The following is an 18,807-nucleotide window of genomic DNA, read 5'->3' as shown; positions in this document are numbered from 1 at the left end:
TTGGCATGCAAGGTTGGTAATTGGCCCAGGGTTTCACCATTTTTTGGTCAATGGTATTTACATTGCTCCAAGTGACAACTTGTAGAGCCAGTGACCCAGGACTAGTCTTGTTGGGCCCAATCAGAAGGTTCTAACCATATCACCAAAGGTTTGGCTAATAGGTGACTAGATTTATTTGCAAGGGGGGATTTGACTAGTAGATAACTAGATACATTTGCAAGGGGGATTTGACTGGTAGATAACTAGATCCTTTGCATGATGTTGACGCAAGATACTTTCCACGTGGTTCTAGATTAAAACATGAAGTGGATGGATAAATCAACATAGCTATCTCATTCAATCTTTTCTTAGGAAGGAGAAATTTTTCAACAAAGTAAACATTTCAAGAAGTCAAGGTGAATACCTCCCTAACTAAGAGGGAGTGTTGATCTTTGGGTAGCTACAATCAATATTCAAAACTACTCAAGTCGGCCCTCAAAAGGAATTAGAAGGAAGAAATTCAAAATTTAATTTGCCTCCAAAGTCAAGCTAGCCCAACATAAGGATAGGTCAGCCTAACCATAAAGACACAAATTCAGGCATCCTAAACCACTCGACCTCATCGCTTGGACACCAATTCAAACCATCATATCATCTTCTGATTTTTTTCACATGTGCGAATTAAAGAGTCTTCTAAGGTTGACCAAGCTCATCTTCTGATTTGTTTTGACCTATATTGACTGAGTTTTCTCAACATAGTTTGACCACATTTGACCAAATTCATGAGTCAATTACAAGAGACCAAATTTTGACCTATTTAACAAAAGTTGACAAGCGAGGCAAAAGGTCAATTTTCTCTCTATTTGACCAAGTTTGACCTATGTGAATTTATGTGGTCAATTCAACCTAGTTTGATTGTAAAATAAAATTGTACATTTCGTTGAATTAAAGAATTTCTCCTAGAAAAAATTGTTGGGTTTTCTCCCGAGGTCAAGTTCCCTAAGTGAAAAATGTCTCTTTTATGCTTGGTTGTTTCTTTATGATCATATTATCATTATTGCATTACTATTGAGATTTTACATTTATAATTGCTTAATGATACATGTCACATAAGCAACTTGATTAAGAAACCATTACAAGTAATTATCAAATTAGACATCACATTTCTCCTTTAAAAAAATCAACAAAGGGCAAGTCCTAAGAAAATTTGGTAAAATAAGCACACCTAGTCATGACACCATAAAAATAAATATAACCTCATGCTATATTTTCCCATTTATTACTCATCTCTATTCCTTAACACCAATTCTATCTCCTTAAATAAAAGAAACATAAAACAAATTATCTAAATTTGGTGGTCATTTAAACCCTTAACATGTATCACCCAAAACCATATCAACAAAATGGGTACAACAACCTCCCCTAAGTTATATCAACATAAATCAAAAGGGAGGGACCTTATAGTTAATAACAATGATTGATCCATAAATGAAAAAAAAACAAAGGGCACACAAGCACTTGACTGCATAGCCCTAACTTCCAAGAGCAAGAAAGCCATAAATGGCTAATGTTTATTAAAGCACAAAAGGCTTGGAAGAGGGGGAAGCAAAGTAGTAGTTTCTAGACAACCACTCTATGAGATTCCCCATCCATCATATTAGAAGAACAATTGTGCATACATGGGCACACAATTATAGCTCAGTGTCTTGCCAATTAATATATCGCTGGCATAAATTGCAAGGGGGAAACCATATAGTTAATAACAATGATTGATCCATAAATGAAAACAAAAGGGAACACAAGCACATGACCGCATAGCCCTAACTTCCAAGAGCGAGAAAGCCATAAATGGCTAATGTTTCTTAAAGCACAAAAGGCTTGGAAGAAGGGGAAGCAAAGTAGTAGTATCTAGACAACCACCATGAGATTCCCCATCCATCATATTAGAAGAACAATTGTGTATGCATGGGCACACTATTATAGCTTGGTATCTTGCCAATTAATATATCGTTGGCTTTTTGTAATCAAAGTGGAGATTTTTCTCTAGTTGAAAATATATGTAAATCTAATGGTATGGATGTATTTTGTATTTATTAGTTACTGTTTTGAATTTACATGGTAGTATACAACTCTACATGTGTTCAAAATTTCCTAAAGAGCTAACTAAGAATTCCAATTGTGAATGCACTTAGGTTGGGCAACAAAAATGGCATATGGTGGCTTGCTAAACTAGATAACTATTGGTGGCTTGATAAACTAGATAACTACATATGAAGTACAAGAATCTAATACGCATGTCCATAAGAATTGCAAGCAACCACTTCATGTTATCCATTATAATCGATGCAATCCATTTTTTTAATACTTTGGCATGAATCTTGCCATACATTGATGTGCTTAAGCATAAGTCAAAGGAAAAGAAAATGCACAATCAAGCTTTGCTATTGGAATTGTTATATAGTACTTATATTATAATATATTATATTTTACTACGTTATTATATTAAATAATATTTTAAATTAGCAATTTTAAACTATATTAAAATTTAGAATTAAAATATTAGATTTCTCAAACCATTGTAATATTGACATTAGTACGTCTATAATAGAAAGAGCGAGCGTTGTGCTGCCGATTGTCGCCCTGCATCGAGCCTGAGATACTCGGCCCTGCGGCCGCCTGAGGGTTTCCGAGAGGTGCAGCCTGCGAACCTCTGCATCCTCGTCTATTTGGCAGGCTAGATCGACCGCCAGCAATCCCCTGCATCCTCTCTGCAGGCTGTTTTGAGCGACTATGCCCGCTGCGATCTGGGGGAGCTCGATCCGTCCGAGCTGAGACCTCCTTCATGGAGTCTTCTTCGCCCTCCCCCGCCGAAGCAGAGGCCTTCTCAAATCTGCTGAATTCATTGCCAAAAAAGAAAACTTCAGAGGTTTCGAAATTTGTGAAACGTCTGGATGATATCCCTGAGATCTCGCTCCCGCCTAAGAAACCGATCCAGGTTGCCCTTTCTTTGTCTGAGCGTGCCTTGGTGGGACAGTTCACTGGTCTCTGGCCCTCCCCCAGATCCACTGAAAGCTGGGTCTCAAGGAACTAGGCGCCTCTGATATCGGGCAAAGTCACTTCTTACTTCCTGGGGGAGGGTTTCTTCCTATTCGAATTTTCTGAAAAGGAAGATAAGGATCTGATCTTCCGAAATGGGCCCTATTTCATGGGCCCCCAAGGACTGTGTCTCAATAAGTGGACGCTAGACTTTGATCCAGCAGTCGACGTGCCCACTGTCGTGCCTGTGTGGGTTAGATTACCTAATCTGCCAATGCATTTTTGGAACTGGGAATCCCTCAAGCACATCGGGAATACCCTGGGTAAATACATTGATCGAGCAAACAGCAAAGATCAATATGACTGTGCGAGAATTTGTGTTGAAGTTGATCTCGAGGTTGGTCTTCCAGAGGCAATAAAGATCAGAGTTGGTAGTTGGACGCATCTCCAAAAGTTGGATTATGAACAATTACCGTTCAAATGCAGGAAGTGCCAGGTCTATGGTCACTTCGCCAGAGGATGTCCAAAAAACACTGAAACAGAGAAAGGCAAAGAGGACGAGTGGACACAGGTCAAAAGGACAAAAAGCAAAGCCCCAAAAACAGGAAATGTCAATGGGAAAGCTCTCCAAACGGGGTCTCAAAACCCACATAGGGAAGAGCAAGGAAACAAATTTATACAACTCAGTTCAGCATCAGAGGAAGTCCACGATCTAGAGACACAAAAGAAGGAATCGGCCCAAAAAGAGCCCCCCCATGAACCAAAGCAAACAGATAGTAAAACAGACAGAATGGAAGATACACCCTCAGAAGAGGCTGAGGAAGTACAAGGCTCAGAGGATTCAGAAGAAGAAGGCGAGATAGGAGAAACACAAACCTCGGCCAGAAGATCTTTGAGGGGCCGAAAATCAACCCGTGAGAAAAGAGAGCAGGAGACATACAAAGACAAACTACAAGGAAGCCAACCCACTCTCAAGAAACTCCTGGCTAAGACACCGAAGATGAATAGAAACCCGCCCCAGAGCTCTAAAGGAGCTCTCCACTCCAAAAATAAGTAATGAGAATCGTCTCCTGGAATTGTAGGGGTATGGGGAGCAAAATCAAGGAATAAGCAGTAAAAAGTTTGATAAGATCTGAATATCCTGACATACTCCTCATCCAGGAGACTAAAATGGAGGACAAGGCCTTCCTCCATATAGGCAAAAATCTCTGGAAAAGAAGTGAAGGGCAAGCAGTCTCAGCCAGAGGTGCCTCAGGAGGCCTGGGTACCCTTTGGAATCCAAGCATGCTCACAAGAGTGAAAGAGATCGCCAACACCCACTAACTATTCTCAAAACTGAAGCACGTTGATTCAGATGAGACTCTTTGTCTCTTTAATGTGTATATCCCGGTCAGTGCAGGAGAAAAAAAGAATTGCTGGGATTCTATCAGAGAGCTGGCAGACTCTGAAGATCTAGCAAATATTATCATCGCTGGAGATCTTAACCTCACACTATCTATGGCTGAAAAACGTGGTGGGAGCATAGTAAGGGATCCAGCGCGAGAGTGGGTTGAAGATCTACTCCAAGATTGGGACATGATCGACATCAAACCTTCGTCGGGCAAATATACCTAGTCCAATAAAAGGCTCGGTCCAGGCCACATCACTGCAAGGTTAGATAGATTTCTTGTTCAAAGCTCTTTTCTACTTCTTGGTCTAGATTCTAGAATGCATATTCTTCCCTGCAGTGTCTCTGATCACAGGCCCATTAAGCTAGAACTCTTGGCTCACTGGGATAAAGGCCCCACTCCTTTTAAATTCAATCCTTTCTAGATCAAGGAGCAATCCTTCTTGCAATTAGTAAAGGATATGTGGAAGCAACCAGTGAATGGCTCCCCATTCTTTGTGTGGGAGGAAAAACTCAGGAGAGTGAAGGCGGCTCTTAAAGTTTGGGCAAATTCTCTCCCAAATCCTGCAGTAGAAAGAAAGAAGTTACAAGAGCAGCTAGAGACCCACCAACTTAACTCAGAAAATGAGGAGATCACAAAAGAAATTCTCGAAAAAGAAGCAGACCTTCAACAAAAGCTGCTTAAAGCAAGCCTGGCCGAGGAAGAGTATTGGAGGATCAAATCTCGCAGGCTCTGGCTCAAGGTAGGTGACAGGAATTCATCCTTCTTCCATAAACAAGCCCAAGCTCGAAAAAAACTCCAACACCATCGAAATCAAGGAAGAGAACACTATTCATAAAGACACTCGAAGCATAAAAAATGTGGCCTTCCAGCGTTTTAAAAAGTTGTATAGCGAAAAAGAGGGACAGGTTCACATTCCATTGACTGTAAATGAGGTTCCCACGCGGATATCTAACAAAAAGAATCAGTTCTTGGAAGCAGAAGTCACAAATAATGAAATCAAAGCCGCCCTCTTCTCTATGGAGCCGGACAAGGCTCCAGGCCCTGATGGCTTTACAGCCAGATTCTTACAGCACTGTTGGCAGATTGTCGAAAAAGATTTGTGTAGGATGGTCCAGAAATCTCAAAACTGTCAAAAAATAGGGGGAAGCACTAACTCGGCTTTCTTGGCTCTTATCCCCAAGGAAAGAGGTGCAAACTCCTTCTCCAGATTCCGCCCTATTTCACTTTGCAATATAGGCTATAAGCTGATAACAAAAGTGATAGCGAACAGGTTGAAAACAATACTCCCGGACATTATCCCAGAGAACCAGGGGGGCTTCATTCAAGGAAGACAGATAGCAGACAGCTATATTCTGGTTCAAGAAGCAATCCACTCAAGTTTGGCCCGGAAGGAGAAAGGAATGGTTGTCAAACTTGATCTTGAAAGTGCCTTTGACAGGGTTAGACATAGATTCTTGCTGGAGGTCCTTCACAAATTCGAGTTTGGGCATAAGTTCATCAATTGGATCAAGGCTTGCATTAGTGAGCCATGGATTGCCCCACTGGTAAACGAGAGAGCCACAGAGTTTTTCAAAGCCTCAAGAGGGCTGAGGCAAGGGTGTCCCCTCTCCCCCTTGCTCTTTGTCCTCCAAGCATCAGTATTAAGCTTCCTCTTGAACAGAAAACAGACAGAGCAAGAAATAATGGGAATAAACATTACAAGAGTAAAAAGTATAAATCATGTGCTGTTTGCAAATGACTCTCTATTGCTGGGAGCCGCTTCAGTGGTCTTGGCAAACCGATTTAAAGAGGTAGTGGATGACTACTGTGCAGACTCAGGAAGCAAGCTTAACAAAGGCAAATGCCAAGTTTATTGTTGGAATACCTTTGCCAGATTGATCCAAGCCATTTCTAATTGTCTTGGTTTTACAGCCACCTCTACTTGGACTTCATTCAAATACCTGGGGCTCCCTGTCTTTCAAAAAAGGGTCCTCAGCAGAGAATGGATGTCGCTGTTGGATAAATTCAAGCTCAAAATTCAGTTCTGGGGATATAATTGGCTCAACCTAGCAGGTAAGACAGTACTGATAAAGTCAGTATTGAACAGCCTGCCCATCTTTCAGGCAACAGTTATGATGTCACCCATGGGTATAATGAGGAAGATGGAGTATATAAAAAAAAAAAATTGGAAAGGGGGCGAAGGCTACGAGAGGAAAATCCCTTTACTAAGCTGGAAAACGATCTCTCTGTCTAGATTAGAAGGCGGCTTAAACTTTAAAAATCTCAGCATTCAAAATACAGCGATGGGTGCCAAAATGGTTTGGAGGATCATCGCTCCAAATCCGGGTTGGGCACAACAGGCTCTGTGGAAAAAATATTACGGAGGGCAGAGAACGCGCTGTCTGAGTAATTCAAAGGGAATAGCAGGTTCGAGGTTACATTCTCCTTCCAGAAGCTGGAATTTCTTCACATAAAGAGGGAAAACAACAAAGAAGCAGACGCTGAAGCCAATATAGCAGTTCTCCTCCCTCTCGGAAATTATATAAGAGATGGAGAAGAAGGCTGGGACCCCATCTGCTAGCAGCCCGATAAGAATGTATTACTGTTTTCTTCTAAAGCAGTTTGTTTGTATTTTTAAATTAAGACAGATAGAAAATTCTGCAAGAAGAACAGAATGTAAAATCAGCAAGATCTTTAAGAGGATAGTTATTTGGATTCTGGATGTGGCAAAACCTGAGCCCCTCCTCCCATTTTGTAATCTGAATTGAGACATTTCAGCCAAGAAGGAATATATCAGTCTAATCGTTTCTTTTAAAAAAAAATATTGACATTAGTAATTTAATTAGAGATAATAATAACATGATCATATTTAACAAAATTCTGAAATTTTAATATCCATAAATATTTATCTAGAAAATGAAAAGCAAAATAAATATAAAACTTCGACATTTTTGTAAAATTAAACTTTACATATATTGAAACATTATTCTGATTCTAATTGGAAAAAAAAGATAAATAGTACTACTCTCTTGATATGAAAATACAATATAACTTTTTATACTAAAAATTAATTCCCAAACTTTCATTTCCTTACCAAAGATGGCCTTCTATGTTGAGCACTTCTTGGAGTTGAGACACGGGCTCATTGTTCGACCCCAGTATACATTTCACCAATGGATGCATGCTCTTCGCATGCCTCTAGGCCAGTTCAGAGTAGGTTCTCATAGACTTCGAGTAGAGACAAACAACCAGGTGGATAGATTAGACAGACTCTGCCAGGTATGTCATTTACAAGAAATGGAGACCGAGGTGCACTTCATCCTTGAATGCCCTGTCTACTACGAGATCAAAGGAAGGTTTCATTGTTTGTTCAGAGATTCTCGAACCCTCACCGACTTTTTCAGGTACCCCAATCAGAGATGTTTGGCCCTATATATGCATGAGGCTCTTAGGTTCTGAGCGCATGTTCTTCAGCTTCCCATAAAACCAGACCCCACACAGAGGATCACGACATTTTTCAGGGTACTACCTTCAGACAGGGGCACCAAGAGATCGATTAATACCAATACGTATCCAGACTCTAGATCAGTGAGGATCCGTGGGACCTCACCTTGCTACACAAGATCTCATCAGCAATTCTGTCTCAGATCCATTCCTGGGAGACGGACTAGGTCCTCCAGCATTCAACAGCGTGTGAACCCCCCAAGACACGATTTAGTGGACAGTCTGCACTTGCCATCGGCTCTTCATCGAGCCAACAGACATTATTGAGTTTCTTCAGCGTTATGTCTCAAATGTTAGGAGAGATGGGTTTGATCCTCAAACCTATTAGGTCTTGGATCTTCTCCGCTAAAGCAAGAGGTTGATTTACTTCATGCATTGTATCTTTTATAGGAGACCGTTTGGTTCTCCCGCTTTATATATACATCAGTGTACTCAACAATCCCTTTGACCTACTTTGTGGTCATTAGTTGGACATAAATATAATTATCTTATCTATCTTACCTTATCTCCATTATAACCCCCAAGTTGCCAGAACCTTTTCCCAAACAATTGAGGATGTTATGTTCCTGTTCCTTAGCTTGCGGAAATACCAGATCAAAGGGAAAAAGTTTAGGAAATGTTGAGGTTCTCGATCAACTATAATAAAATGTGTACTTCTATATTCAAACCATACTGTTTTTTATCAATTAAGTTGTCCATACTAAAATATATTTGAAATCATGCCCGTATTAAATCTTACTACTTTGCCTTGTATTCGTGCAAATAACAGATCCATGAAAAAAAATAGATCTTCGCACAAAGTCAGTTTGAAGTGATGTGAGTGATTACACTAGTTTTATGAGTTTCACCGGGTAAATTTCAGTTCACGTGGTAATTTATTTAATTTAAACCAAAAAAAGGAACACGCAAGGATTCGATCTTGTGACATAGGGCATGTAATTACACTCAAATAAAAATTCCAGTAAATTACTCTGATTGACCTGACTGAGTAGCAGCTACATTATAACAGAAAAAATAATAATACTAAAGCATACCATCGTTTCACTTCTAATCTCCCTGTACCGTCATCGAGATAAAACGACACATCAGTAACCCTCTCTTCCTTGTTGAAAACCATCCCAACAAGGGTGACCTACACACCCAAAAAAACACATTCAGGCAATTTTTCCCATAATAGAACACCTAAAAGGTCAGTGAAAATTAAAGAATGATTCTTACATTGTTGACATCCACGCCATCTATTGTAAAATTCGAATTCTCATCCGAGAGCTTCTGGGTTGCCTGGCTTATCTGTTTTACTGTCAATGGAAGAAGCCCGGTGCCGGTACCGCTTTTCTGCAAAACAATCCAAATTCATCGGGCTCTTAAAACTGCCAAAACACGCAGAGATTAAAAACCCTAAAATAGCCTATCTTGACAGAGGAAAACCCCTTACCCTGACAGACGAAAAACCACCTTCGTTAACTTGGGTGGCCTGAGAGGGCATAAAGCCGCCTCCGGAGAATAGAGAGCCTCCATCCGATTGACTTTGCATGCCAAACATCTTTAATCTCTACTCTGTCACTCCCCACGGAGAAAAAGAAGAAATTTACAATGGAAAATAATAACAGAAACAACTGATATGAAATGTCTTTCAGATGATAATAGTGGTTTGCCACTGCCGAATCTTAATTGATATTGGGGATTTGAGCGCGAAAGCAGAACTCCCGCCAATTTCCTTCCCCTCCATTGGGGTATCTTTTTCCCGTACATTTTACTTCGTATATTTTAATCGTACCCGACTCAACCCGAGGCTTCAGGACCATGCTAGGCTTCTAGTGTCAATGGTCGACGAAATTTCTTTTGTTGATGGAGTAATTTTGACTTCCAATGTATACAAAAATAACTATCAACGGCCCCAAAAGGTGTAAGGATAGGTCTAGACTCTATAAGTTTAAAATTGGAGGAGTTGTAAGTTTCCTTAATCAAGTAACTAACGATTGATGTTTTAAATTTAAGTTTTTTTTTAATGTTTACAGGATTATATTTTTTATTTGAAAATTTAAGTAAATGTTAATTTTGTTTTCAACTTTAGTTTATTTGTATTAGTATTTCTCCACTTGATATTAGGATATAGCATATTAATCACAATATGTAACATAAGATTTAAGATTTTATCTTTTGGCAATATTTATTTACAACATTAAGTTGTAGAAACATCTTATTAAGTTACTTGTGGCATGTATATATAAAAAACAATGGCATATTTAAATCTAGATAAATCATATTGCAAAGATAAGGCTCATACCAAACTTGTTATATGAAAGACCTTTTTATGTGGAAAGAAATCCAAGTCAATTTTGTATCTAAAATGGAGAGTGGGGCGAGACAAATTATATTGGAACGAGACAATCATAAAATAATAAATAAGAAAGTAGTTGTTGGAAATTTGTATGTTAAATTAAATCAATTTTCTGAACTTACCAAATGGAGGCAACTCTCAAACTTTATTCTCTTGTGAATCAGGTAAGATCTATTGGCACCATATATGAAACCCAGTACAACAAAATACAAGTGTGAAAATATTAATTGCAATCTCAAGGATATGAGTCCATTATGGATGGTTGATGCTTGGGATATAAGAGAAATGCAGTGTGATAGAAGGAAACAACCCTAGGGAATTTTAACCATTTAGATGTAAAAAATGCCTAAAAGGACATGACTAATAGAACAATGTACCTTGAAGATTGGCACAAGGTAGGGCAATGTAAAGATAGAATTTTTATCTGAGTCTATTTGGATTTACTAAAAATATGATAAGCAAGACGGAAACAATTACCCAAATGCAGGAATATGTCATATGTTAAATGTGAAATATGGGGTTCACAATACTAAGTTTCTCATAGAGCAAGAAATTATTGGCATGAAGTCATAATAGTACCAAATAGTGTGGTGGTTATTATCTCTATTTTGGAAAACATTTCCTTTACTTGAAATTGAGTTGAGTAGAGATGTTTGAATTAAAGTTTGACTCCAACATGCTTGTCTAGAATGTCTTTACAGTTGGGATTTGACAAACTGTAAAATTTCACATGAAAAATATTTTTTAGAAGGGGAGAAGGATATTCCTTTCTTATTTGCAACTTCATCTCTGATATTTCTTCTTTCCCACTAATTTAGGACCTCAAACAGAGTTGAAATCATCCTCAAGATTGAAGAGTTGTAGAAGGGGTGTTTTGCCTTCTTTTCAGTGCTCCTCAACATTCAAGTGTAGTAATGGCTATAGGAATCAATCATGTCTCTAGACCAGATTGCAATGCTAAAAGAACTAACGGTTAGACACTTCAAATTTGGAAGAGCATTTTAGTATTGGCTAAGGGTCACCCAAAATATGAGTTCACTTGCCAACATTAGAATATTTTTGGAAAAACATAGTCTAGTAATCTGGGTAGAATTAAATGGCAATAGGATTTGAATTGCTTGCAAAGATTGAGGCTCAAGGCTTGCAATTGGCAGTCTGAATTGCTTGCAGAGATTTAGGCTCAAGGCTTGCAATTGGCAGCTTGACCATCAAATGGACAAACTTAAGACCAAGTAAAGGCACTGAGATATTAACACATATTTGACTACATAAATATGTGTTTTTGTGTGCTATAGATGCCTTTTCACTTCAACAACTTTGAATTCAAAAAATAAATAGAACTGCCATTTTTTACTTTGTGTAGAAATTGTAGTAAAATATAACAACCATATCCTCTGTTATTTTCCACATATTCCAGGCTTTTTCACTTCAACAACATTGAATTCAAGAAAATTTTTACCTTGTGTAGAAATTGTACTAAAATACAATGACGCATCCTCTGTTATTTTCCACATATTCTTTGATTTTTCACTTCAACAACATTGAATTCAATAAATAAATAGAATTGTTATTTTTACCATGTGTATGAATTGTAGTTAGATGTAACAACCTCCTCCTTTGTAATTTTCCACATAAGGTATATTCTTTTCATTGGATAAAGAGGGGAAAAATTATTTGACATAGTACATTTTTTAACATCCTTGTGTTTCAAAAATATTAACAATGAAAAAAGAAAACAGTTGTAATTTGATTAATGTAATGGGTTAGCTCAATCAATATGAATGATTGTTTTAAAATAGAGCCAGTAATGACATCTTTGGTTCTAGTCTCATTGAGATTTGAGTCAAGAACAATCCAACTAAGTTGAGCCATTGTCTATCTAAATATTGCAGGGAAAAAGGGGGAATGGAATTATCTTTGTTTGCCCTACCAACATCTTAAAGTGATTGGTCAACATGATCATTCATTATCCCTAGTCTTCAATGTCTCAGGTCTTCCTACATTAGTTTAACAAGATAAGGTGCATCAATAACATTTGTGTTATGACACAAGTAAATAAGCTCCAAATGAACACTAAAATGGCATCCCGTGTATTCGAGTAATAAATGGCATCCTAATTTTCCATGAAAACGGAAGAAAATTATATGAGAAAGATGCATACAAAAATCAATATCCCACCAAGTTTCAAGGATGTAGGAACATTAGGCTAGTTCTCAAGGACATGCATAGTGTTCCCCCAAATTTTGAGGATGTAACAGGCAAGCATACCCCAAGTAATAATTGACAGTCACAAAAATTGATAATCAAAACAACATACAACAACATGATCCAATTAACAATTACATAAGTGATATTCGAAATAAGATAATAGTTTTATTTTTCACTGTAAAACCATCAATATCCTATACAATTGGATCCATCATTATTTGAACAAAAAGGAGTGAAGTATGTTTCTGAGTAGATGGCTCCTTCTCACTCTATGTAGAACTCCACCTCTATAGAAATTTATCATTTGTTTATGGACATGACAATTTTTAGCAAATAAAGCCAAATAATTTCTCGAATGTCTAGAATGTTTCCCATGCCAGATTGATTCAATGTTAAGACTAATTTCTTCAATGTCATTCGATCTGCAATAGCAAAATTCCATAGTGGACTTATTATTGAAGGTTGTGACAAATTCTCTTCAGTCCTTTATCTAGGAGCAAGTGCCAACCCTTTCCGAAGACCAACAAGCCTTTCTTTACCTTATACTGATTGGAATCCTAGTCACTCTATCTCCTCTTCTGCTTGGAATGCAAGACCAAGAAATTCAACAATTTTTCGTTGCAAAGAACAATTTTCCTTCCATATTTCATGCAACCATCATTACCACATGATGATTTGATTGGTTGGTAGTTGCACTTGTGCGAGTGATCCATGGTTATCGAGAGAAATGAGTGATGTGGCATGCGAGGATGGGGAGTGAGAGTTCATGCAGAGATGCAAAAGGGGGAAGGCAAGGTGGGTGCTTCGCACTCTATCTTCCTCCACAATTCCAAACTAATGCAAAGTGTGACAATATTTGCTTCCTCCACATCTAAGGCAGAGTGCAGAGCCATGTGCTACTTGTTCCATCTGTACTTTTTCTTCCTCCACATTTTAAACTTGCTAAATACTCCTCCATAAACTAAACGAGGATTTGTATAAAGGATTTAAATCCTACATTGAAGACTTTGTATATGTACTTTTATTCAAGATACTTGGCAAGATTTTCAATCCAAGATTTTAGACCTAAATACAAACTTGATCTTGGGCATGGGGGAACCTTATAATTTAGGAGAGAAATTATGAATTTTGAAGATTATGGTGCCCAAAGGATTACACTTTCTTTGGAGAAATTATGTCCTCTTTTGAAGAAGACTTTGTTACTCTCCCGATTGTTGGCTACAAAGAATTTACTTCATATGCCATGCCTTAATTCTTCACTTATAAGAGGCATGCATTCCTTATAAGTGTTTTGCACCCTTTCAGACATTTGCATCATTGTTTATCCTCCTTACACACGATTTGGATGATTTCTTCCCTTGTCTTCAGCTCTAGCCTTATGTTGTGCATTATTTTGATTCCCATGAGTTGTTGTATAATGTAGCTTAGAAACTCAATCCTTCCCTTGGATAGATTTATTCTCTTATGTCTTCGACTCCAAGATTCTATTGTCCATCATTCCAGTCCCACAAGTTGTTTCTAATGCGACTTTTGTTATGTTCTTTGCTAACCCATTATATTTTGTATCAAGATGGCTTGAAGCTTCCAAAAGCCAAACATCTCAATGTCTATCTCATAGTCTATGTTTAGCAACCTTGCAAAATCTCAATCTAGGATTGTAGAGAAGATATGTTACCATGATCTACTTGAAGGTCGACCATACAAGCATATTTCTTCATGTTGGGTTCAATTTGATGCTCTTGACTCGTGCAATTGAATTAATCCAAACTTTCTTCTCACCAAACTTGCATGGCTGCAAGAAAACATGACACATGTGATTTGGCTTTATGCCTATTTGTTGGATTTGGGAAAAAAGTGCAAGGGCATCTTTACCATGGTCATGTAGATGATAACTTGTGATGATTGCAGTCCCAAAAATATAGGACATAAAATGCACATATAGGACAATACATACTTACCTTGTTTTGTACATTCCAAAACACTACATAACACTAGATAAGTTTATAATTCCTTGTGAAACAATTGTGATAAATTATATAAAGTTTTGCCATATCGTTGAAATATACCATGAGTTTTATGTCTATGATAGACTACCATTGAACCAAGATACATAATTTATATCACTTTGCACTATGTTGGACAGACTCATATGCATTACCTACAAAACTTCAACCCTAGTTGGGTGCCTGCTAGCTAGAAGTCAACCCAATCCACTCCAACCCAACTAGCGAATTATGCATCCCCGACATGTAATGTAGCCCTATAATTCACCCATTTAGCCAAATGGCCTCCAATTCTCTCTCCACATCCAAAACCTCAACTTGGTGGACACCATCCTCAGTCTACACCCCATTAGTCTTGTGCTTCCTCACATCAGCGATAGCCACATCCTTGAAAAACCCAATATCAACAACACTAGACACCATATGATACCCACGTCATTGAAGTTCATTGGGCAGATCGTGCAGCATTGTGAAGCCAAGCAAGAAGGTTCCGATCTTTAGCCCAAAAACACCCTTCCCTTCCATGTCCTTTTGATCCAGGTGGATATTGGTGGCCACCTGCCAAGTCCACCTGGACCCCCACCATTGTCTTTCTCAGCATTTTCAGTTTCCTTAATTGTAGCACAACTTACTATTTTTAGCAGTTTTTCGGGTCCTGAACTTCCGGAGGCGTTTTGAGGCCCTAAACGACGTTTTTTGGGGAATCCGGGGGCAACATGGGTCCATGGAATGGGCAACAGTTGCCCGTTCCAACAATGATAGTGCTCGGATAGATCTTTCTAATGAGCTATTGTACGCGTCAAACGGAGATCATATGCCAAAGTTACAACCCCGGGAAGTTGATGTACCAATTTACCCCAAACGGGGCCCACAGTTTGGCGTTTCATCTCCTAGGGTTAGGTTTTGGAATGTTAAGGGGTTTCCATTGTTTCTCAACAATAAATAGGCCTTCGAGCCTCATTGTAACACAGTTCAGAGGCATGTAGCCATCACATCTCTTCTCAGAGATAAGCTACCATCGCCCTAGCTGGTTTATTTCCATTTCTGGTTGTAAGCATATTTCAGTATTTTCCATTAATGAAATGAAGTATTATTTCCGCTGCATCGTTGTGTATATGGTTATCTCTGTAATTTGTTGCGTTCCTGTTTAAATCTGGATCAGTGGTATCAGAGCGGTCTGCTTTTTCTCTGTTTTTCTTTGCATGTCCCCAACAAGGTCGGGATATAAGGAGTTAGGGCTTGAACTGGTTGAACCTTTGCAAGACCAGCCTCGCAAATCCCGACGGCCTCCCATGGCGGACGAGAAGAAATATGAGGGGGCAGGAGATCCCATCAAAATCTTGCTCGAAGAAGCCCTCGAGCGACAATGGAACGCGATGATGGACATCTTTGCTCAGATCCTTCAGCGGCTACCCAGAAGCGACGCATCGGCTTCCAGCAGCTACTCTGGAAACGCCACACCCTTTAAGGTACAAGTTAATTTTGAAATCCCCATATTTGAGGGTCAGATAGACGCAGATGCCGTAGATAAATGGTTAAATCTGCTAGAGGGTTATTTTTTCTGTTCATGAATTTTCGAGTCGGGAAAAGATTGTTTTTTGCTCTTCTCAAAGCAGCCCCCCACGTCAAGGACTGGTGGGAAACCTACTGCGAGCAGAAGAACGAAAGTACTGGCTCACTATTTTCAGCCGCACCCACCTGGGATTCGTTCCGGGATGCCATCAAGGAGCAGTACTACCCTGTTGGAAGCTATGAGGATGAATACATAAAGTGGACCACGCTGCGGCAGGGAAGGGACCAAGACGTGCCGGAGTTCACCAATCTTTTCCATACCCTTCGCACAAAGTTGGGTATCAAGGATTCGGAGCAACATTTGATACTCAAATACCGTGGCTGCCTGCACAAGTACATCCAGGAAGAAATACAATTCCTAAACATCCCCTCGCTCGGCGCAGCATACCGATATGCCGTCAAGGTCGAGCAGAAGTTTAAACAAAAGAAGCGAGACTTTGGATCTGCGAATCCAAATCAGGGGAAAGGTGCCCCTAAACCACAGAACAAAGGACAAAGCCAAGGCGGGACAGCCCAAGACAACCAGCCGAAGCCGCAAGCAAAGAACAACGTCGCAAAGCCGAGAAAGGACACTGGAAAATGGTGCGAGTTCCATAAGAGCTCCACTCACAACACAAGTGAGTGTCGGGTCAAGCAGTCACTGGTGGCTGAGCTAAAGGTTTCAGAATCAGATGCATGTTCCAACTCTGAGTCAGAGCCCGATAAGAGGTATGAAAAAGGGAAGCAGATCATTGATGCTGATCCCAGCGCCACTGTTGCTACCGCAAAGATCCAGAAAAATGAACCCGAAGATCCAGAGGAGGAGGAGCGTCTCTTCCACTCCCAGATGTGGGTAAAGGGCTCCCCGATACAGTTCATTGTTGATAGCGGGAGTCAAAAGAACCTCATTTCAGCAGAGGTCGTGAAGCGGTTGGGCTTACCGACCACAGCACATCCACAACCATACACCATTGGGTGGCTTCACCAAGGACGAGATCTCTGCGTGAGCCAGCAGTGTCGCCTTCCATACAACATCAAGCCCTTCACGGATGAGGTATTGTGTGACATTGCTCCCCTTGAAGTTTGTGATGTATTACTAGGACAACCATACTTGTGGAAGCGACATGTTGTGTATGAATCAAGGCCTCGTGCTATTATTATTACATTGGGAAATAAGTTGTTCAGGATACCAGAGGTAGCACCACATGCCGCCATCTCTTTGATTACTGCAAAACAATGCAGTAAGATCATTTCCAAAACCAGGGAATTTGTTTTCCTGATGATACGCCCTCAAGGAAAGAAGAAGACAGTGGTCGCGGCCTCCAAACGGGGTCCCTCTGCACGACAACTACAGATGGACAAGATTGTGAAGGAGTACGAGGACATCTTCACCTCCCCGGCAGGGGTTCCTCTGCACTGTCAAGTCAAGCACTCCATCGATCTGACCCCAGGTGCGCCGCTACCCAATGGACCAATTTATCGGCGCTCCGTTCTGGAGAACAATGAAATCAAGAGGCAGATTCAGGAGCTCCTGCAGAAAGGTCACATCCGTCCGAGTTCATCGCCCTGTGGGAGCCCGATCGTGTTGGTACAGAAGAAGGATCCGACGTGGAGACTCTGTATTGACTATTGGGCGCTGAACAAGATCACTGTCTGTAATAGGTACCCGATCCCGCGGATTGATGACCTCCTAGACCAACTAAAGGGGGCGAAATATTTCAGCAAGATCGATCTGAAGTCAGGATATCACCAGGTACCAATCGAACCCTCTGATGTGTGGAAGACTGCCTTCAAATCCAAGGAGGGCCTCTTCGAATGGTTGGTCATGCCTTTCGGATTGACGAATGCTCCTGCAACCTTTATGAGGCTAATGGATGACATCTTGCGGCCATTCACCAACTCCTTTGTAGTAGTATACTTGGATGACATTCTGATCTTCAGCCAGAGTTGGGAAGAGCACCTCCACCACATCTGACAGGTTCTCCAAACACTGCGGCAACACAAGCTATGTGCCAATTTGGAGAAATGCACTTTTGGCATGACCCAAGTTCAGTATCTGGGATACATCATTGATGAACAGGGGGTGCACGTTGATCCAGCCAAGATCCAAGTCATTCGGGATTGGCCCTCTCCAACCACTCTAACAGAGCTCCGCAGATTTCTAGGTCTTGCCAACTTCTACCGCAGGTTTGTGTTGGGGTTTTCTCATATTTCTTGGCCCTTGAGTCAAGTCACCAAGGGAGGGGCTAAAGCAAAATTCTTTTGGTCTGAATCTCAACAGAAGGCATTCATGGAGTTGAAGGATCGCCTCTGCACGGCACCAGTGCTCGCGTTACCAGATTTACAACAACCATTTGAGGTCGAGACAGATGCCTCTGACTATGCTATTGGGGCAGTCCTTACTCAACATGGACATCCAGTGGCATATCACAGTGAAACACTTTCAGACACAGTCCGGAAGTACCCCACTTATGATAAAGAGATGTATTCCATTGTACAGGCCTGCCGACAATGGAAGCATTACATTTTGGGGAAGGAAACGGTCATCCACACAGACCACCGACCCCTGCAGTTCATACAGACCCAAGGGAAATTGCAGAATGATCGCCATCAGAAGTGGTCTACATACCTGCAACAGTTCCATTTGAATATCAAGTATAAGAAGGGCAGCACCAATAATGTTGCAGATTGCCTCAGTCGACCACCAATCATGGCGTTAACCACCGTGCTCAACTCTTGTGGGCACGAGACTTCTGATTGGCCACTTCTCTACAAAAGCGACCCAGAATTCGGCCACACATACCAGACACTCTTG

General features: G+C 40.2%; 1 protein-coding gene across 3 annotated transcripts in view; it reads right to left on the bottom strand.

Moving 5' to 3' along the window:
- Nucleotides 1–9,664, bottom strand: part of LOC149241961 (replication protein A 32 kDa subunit A-like) — a 53,231-nt gene extending 43,567 nt beyond the window's left edge. For 2 of the 3 annotated variants that reach the window (XR_016246602.1, XR_016246603.1), the window contains exons 1-3: nucleotides 9,325–9,664; nucleotides 9,108–9,224; nucleotides 8,924–9,021 (exon numbers count right to left, since the gene is read on the bottom strand). Coding sequence is in view for 1 of the 3 variants with exons in the window: in XM_089374090.1 (XP_089230216.1) it covers nucleotides 8,924–9,021; nucleotides 9,108–9,224; nucleotides 9,325–9,432 (323 nt within the window). In the remaining 2 variants the exon portion in view is untranslated. The remainder of the gene's footprint in view (nucleotides 1–8,923; nucleotides 9,022–9,107; nucleotides 9,225–9,324) is intronic. The other variant, XM_089374090.1, reaches the window with a different exon arrangement.
- Between the last annotated feature and the right edge of the window lie 9,143 nt (nucleotides 9,665–18,807).

The sequence above is a fragment of the Pinus tabuliformis genome, chromosome 8, assembly GCF_031772625.1.
Source record: "Pinus tabuliformis cultivar Carrire ecotype Pingquan chromosome 8, CPIR1, whole genome shotgun sequence".
Classification (NCBI taxonomy): Eukaryota; Viridiplantae; Streptophyta; class Pinopsida; order Pinales; family Pinaceae; genus Pinus; species Pinus tabuliformis.
The sequence above is the reverse complement of the archived record's forward strand: the minus strand, read 5'-3'. Positions and strand labels throughout refer to the sequence as shown.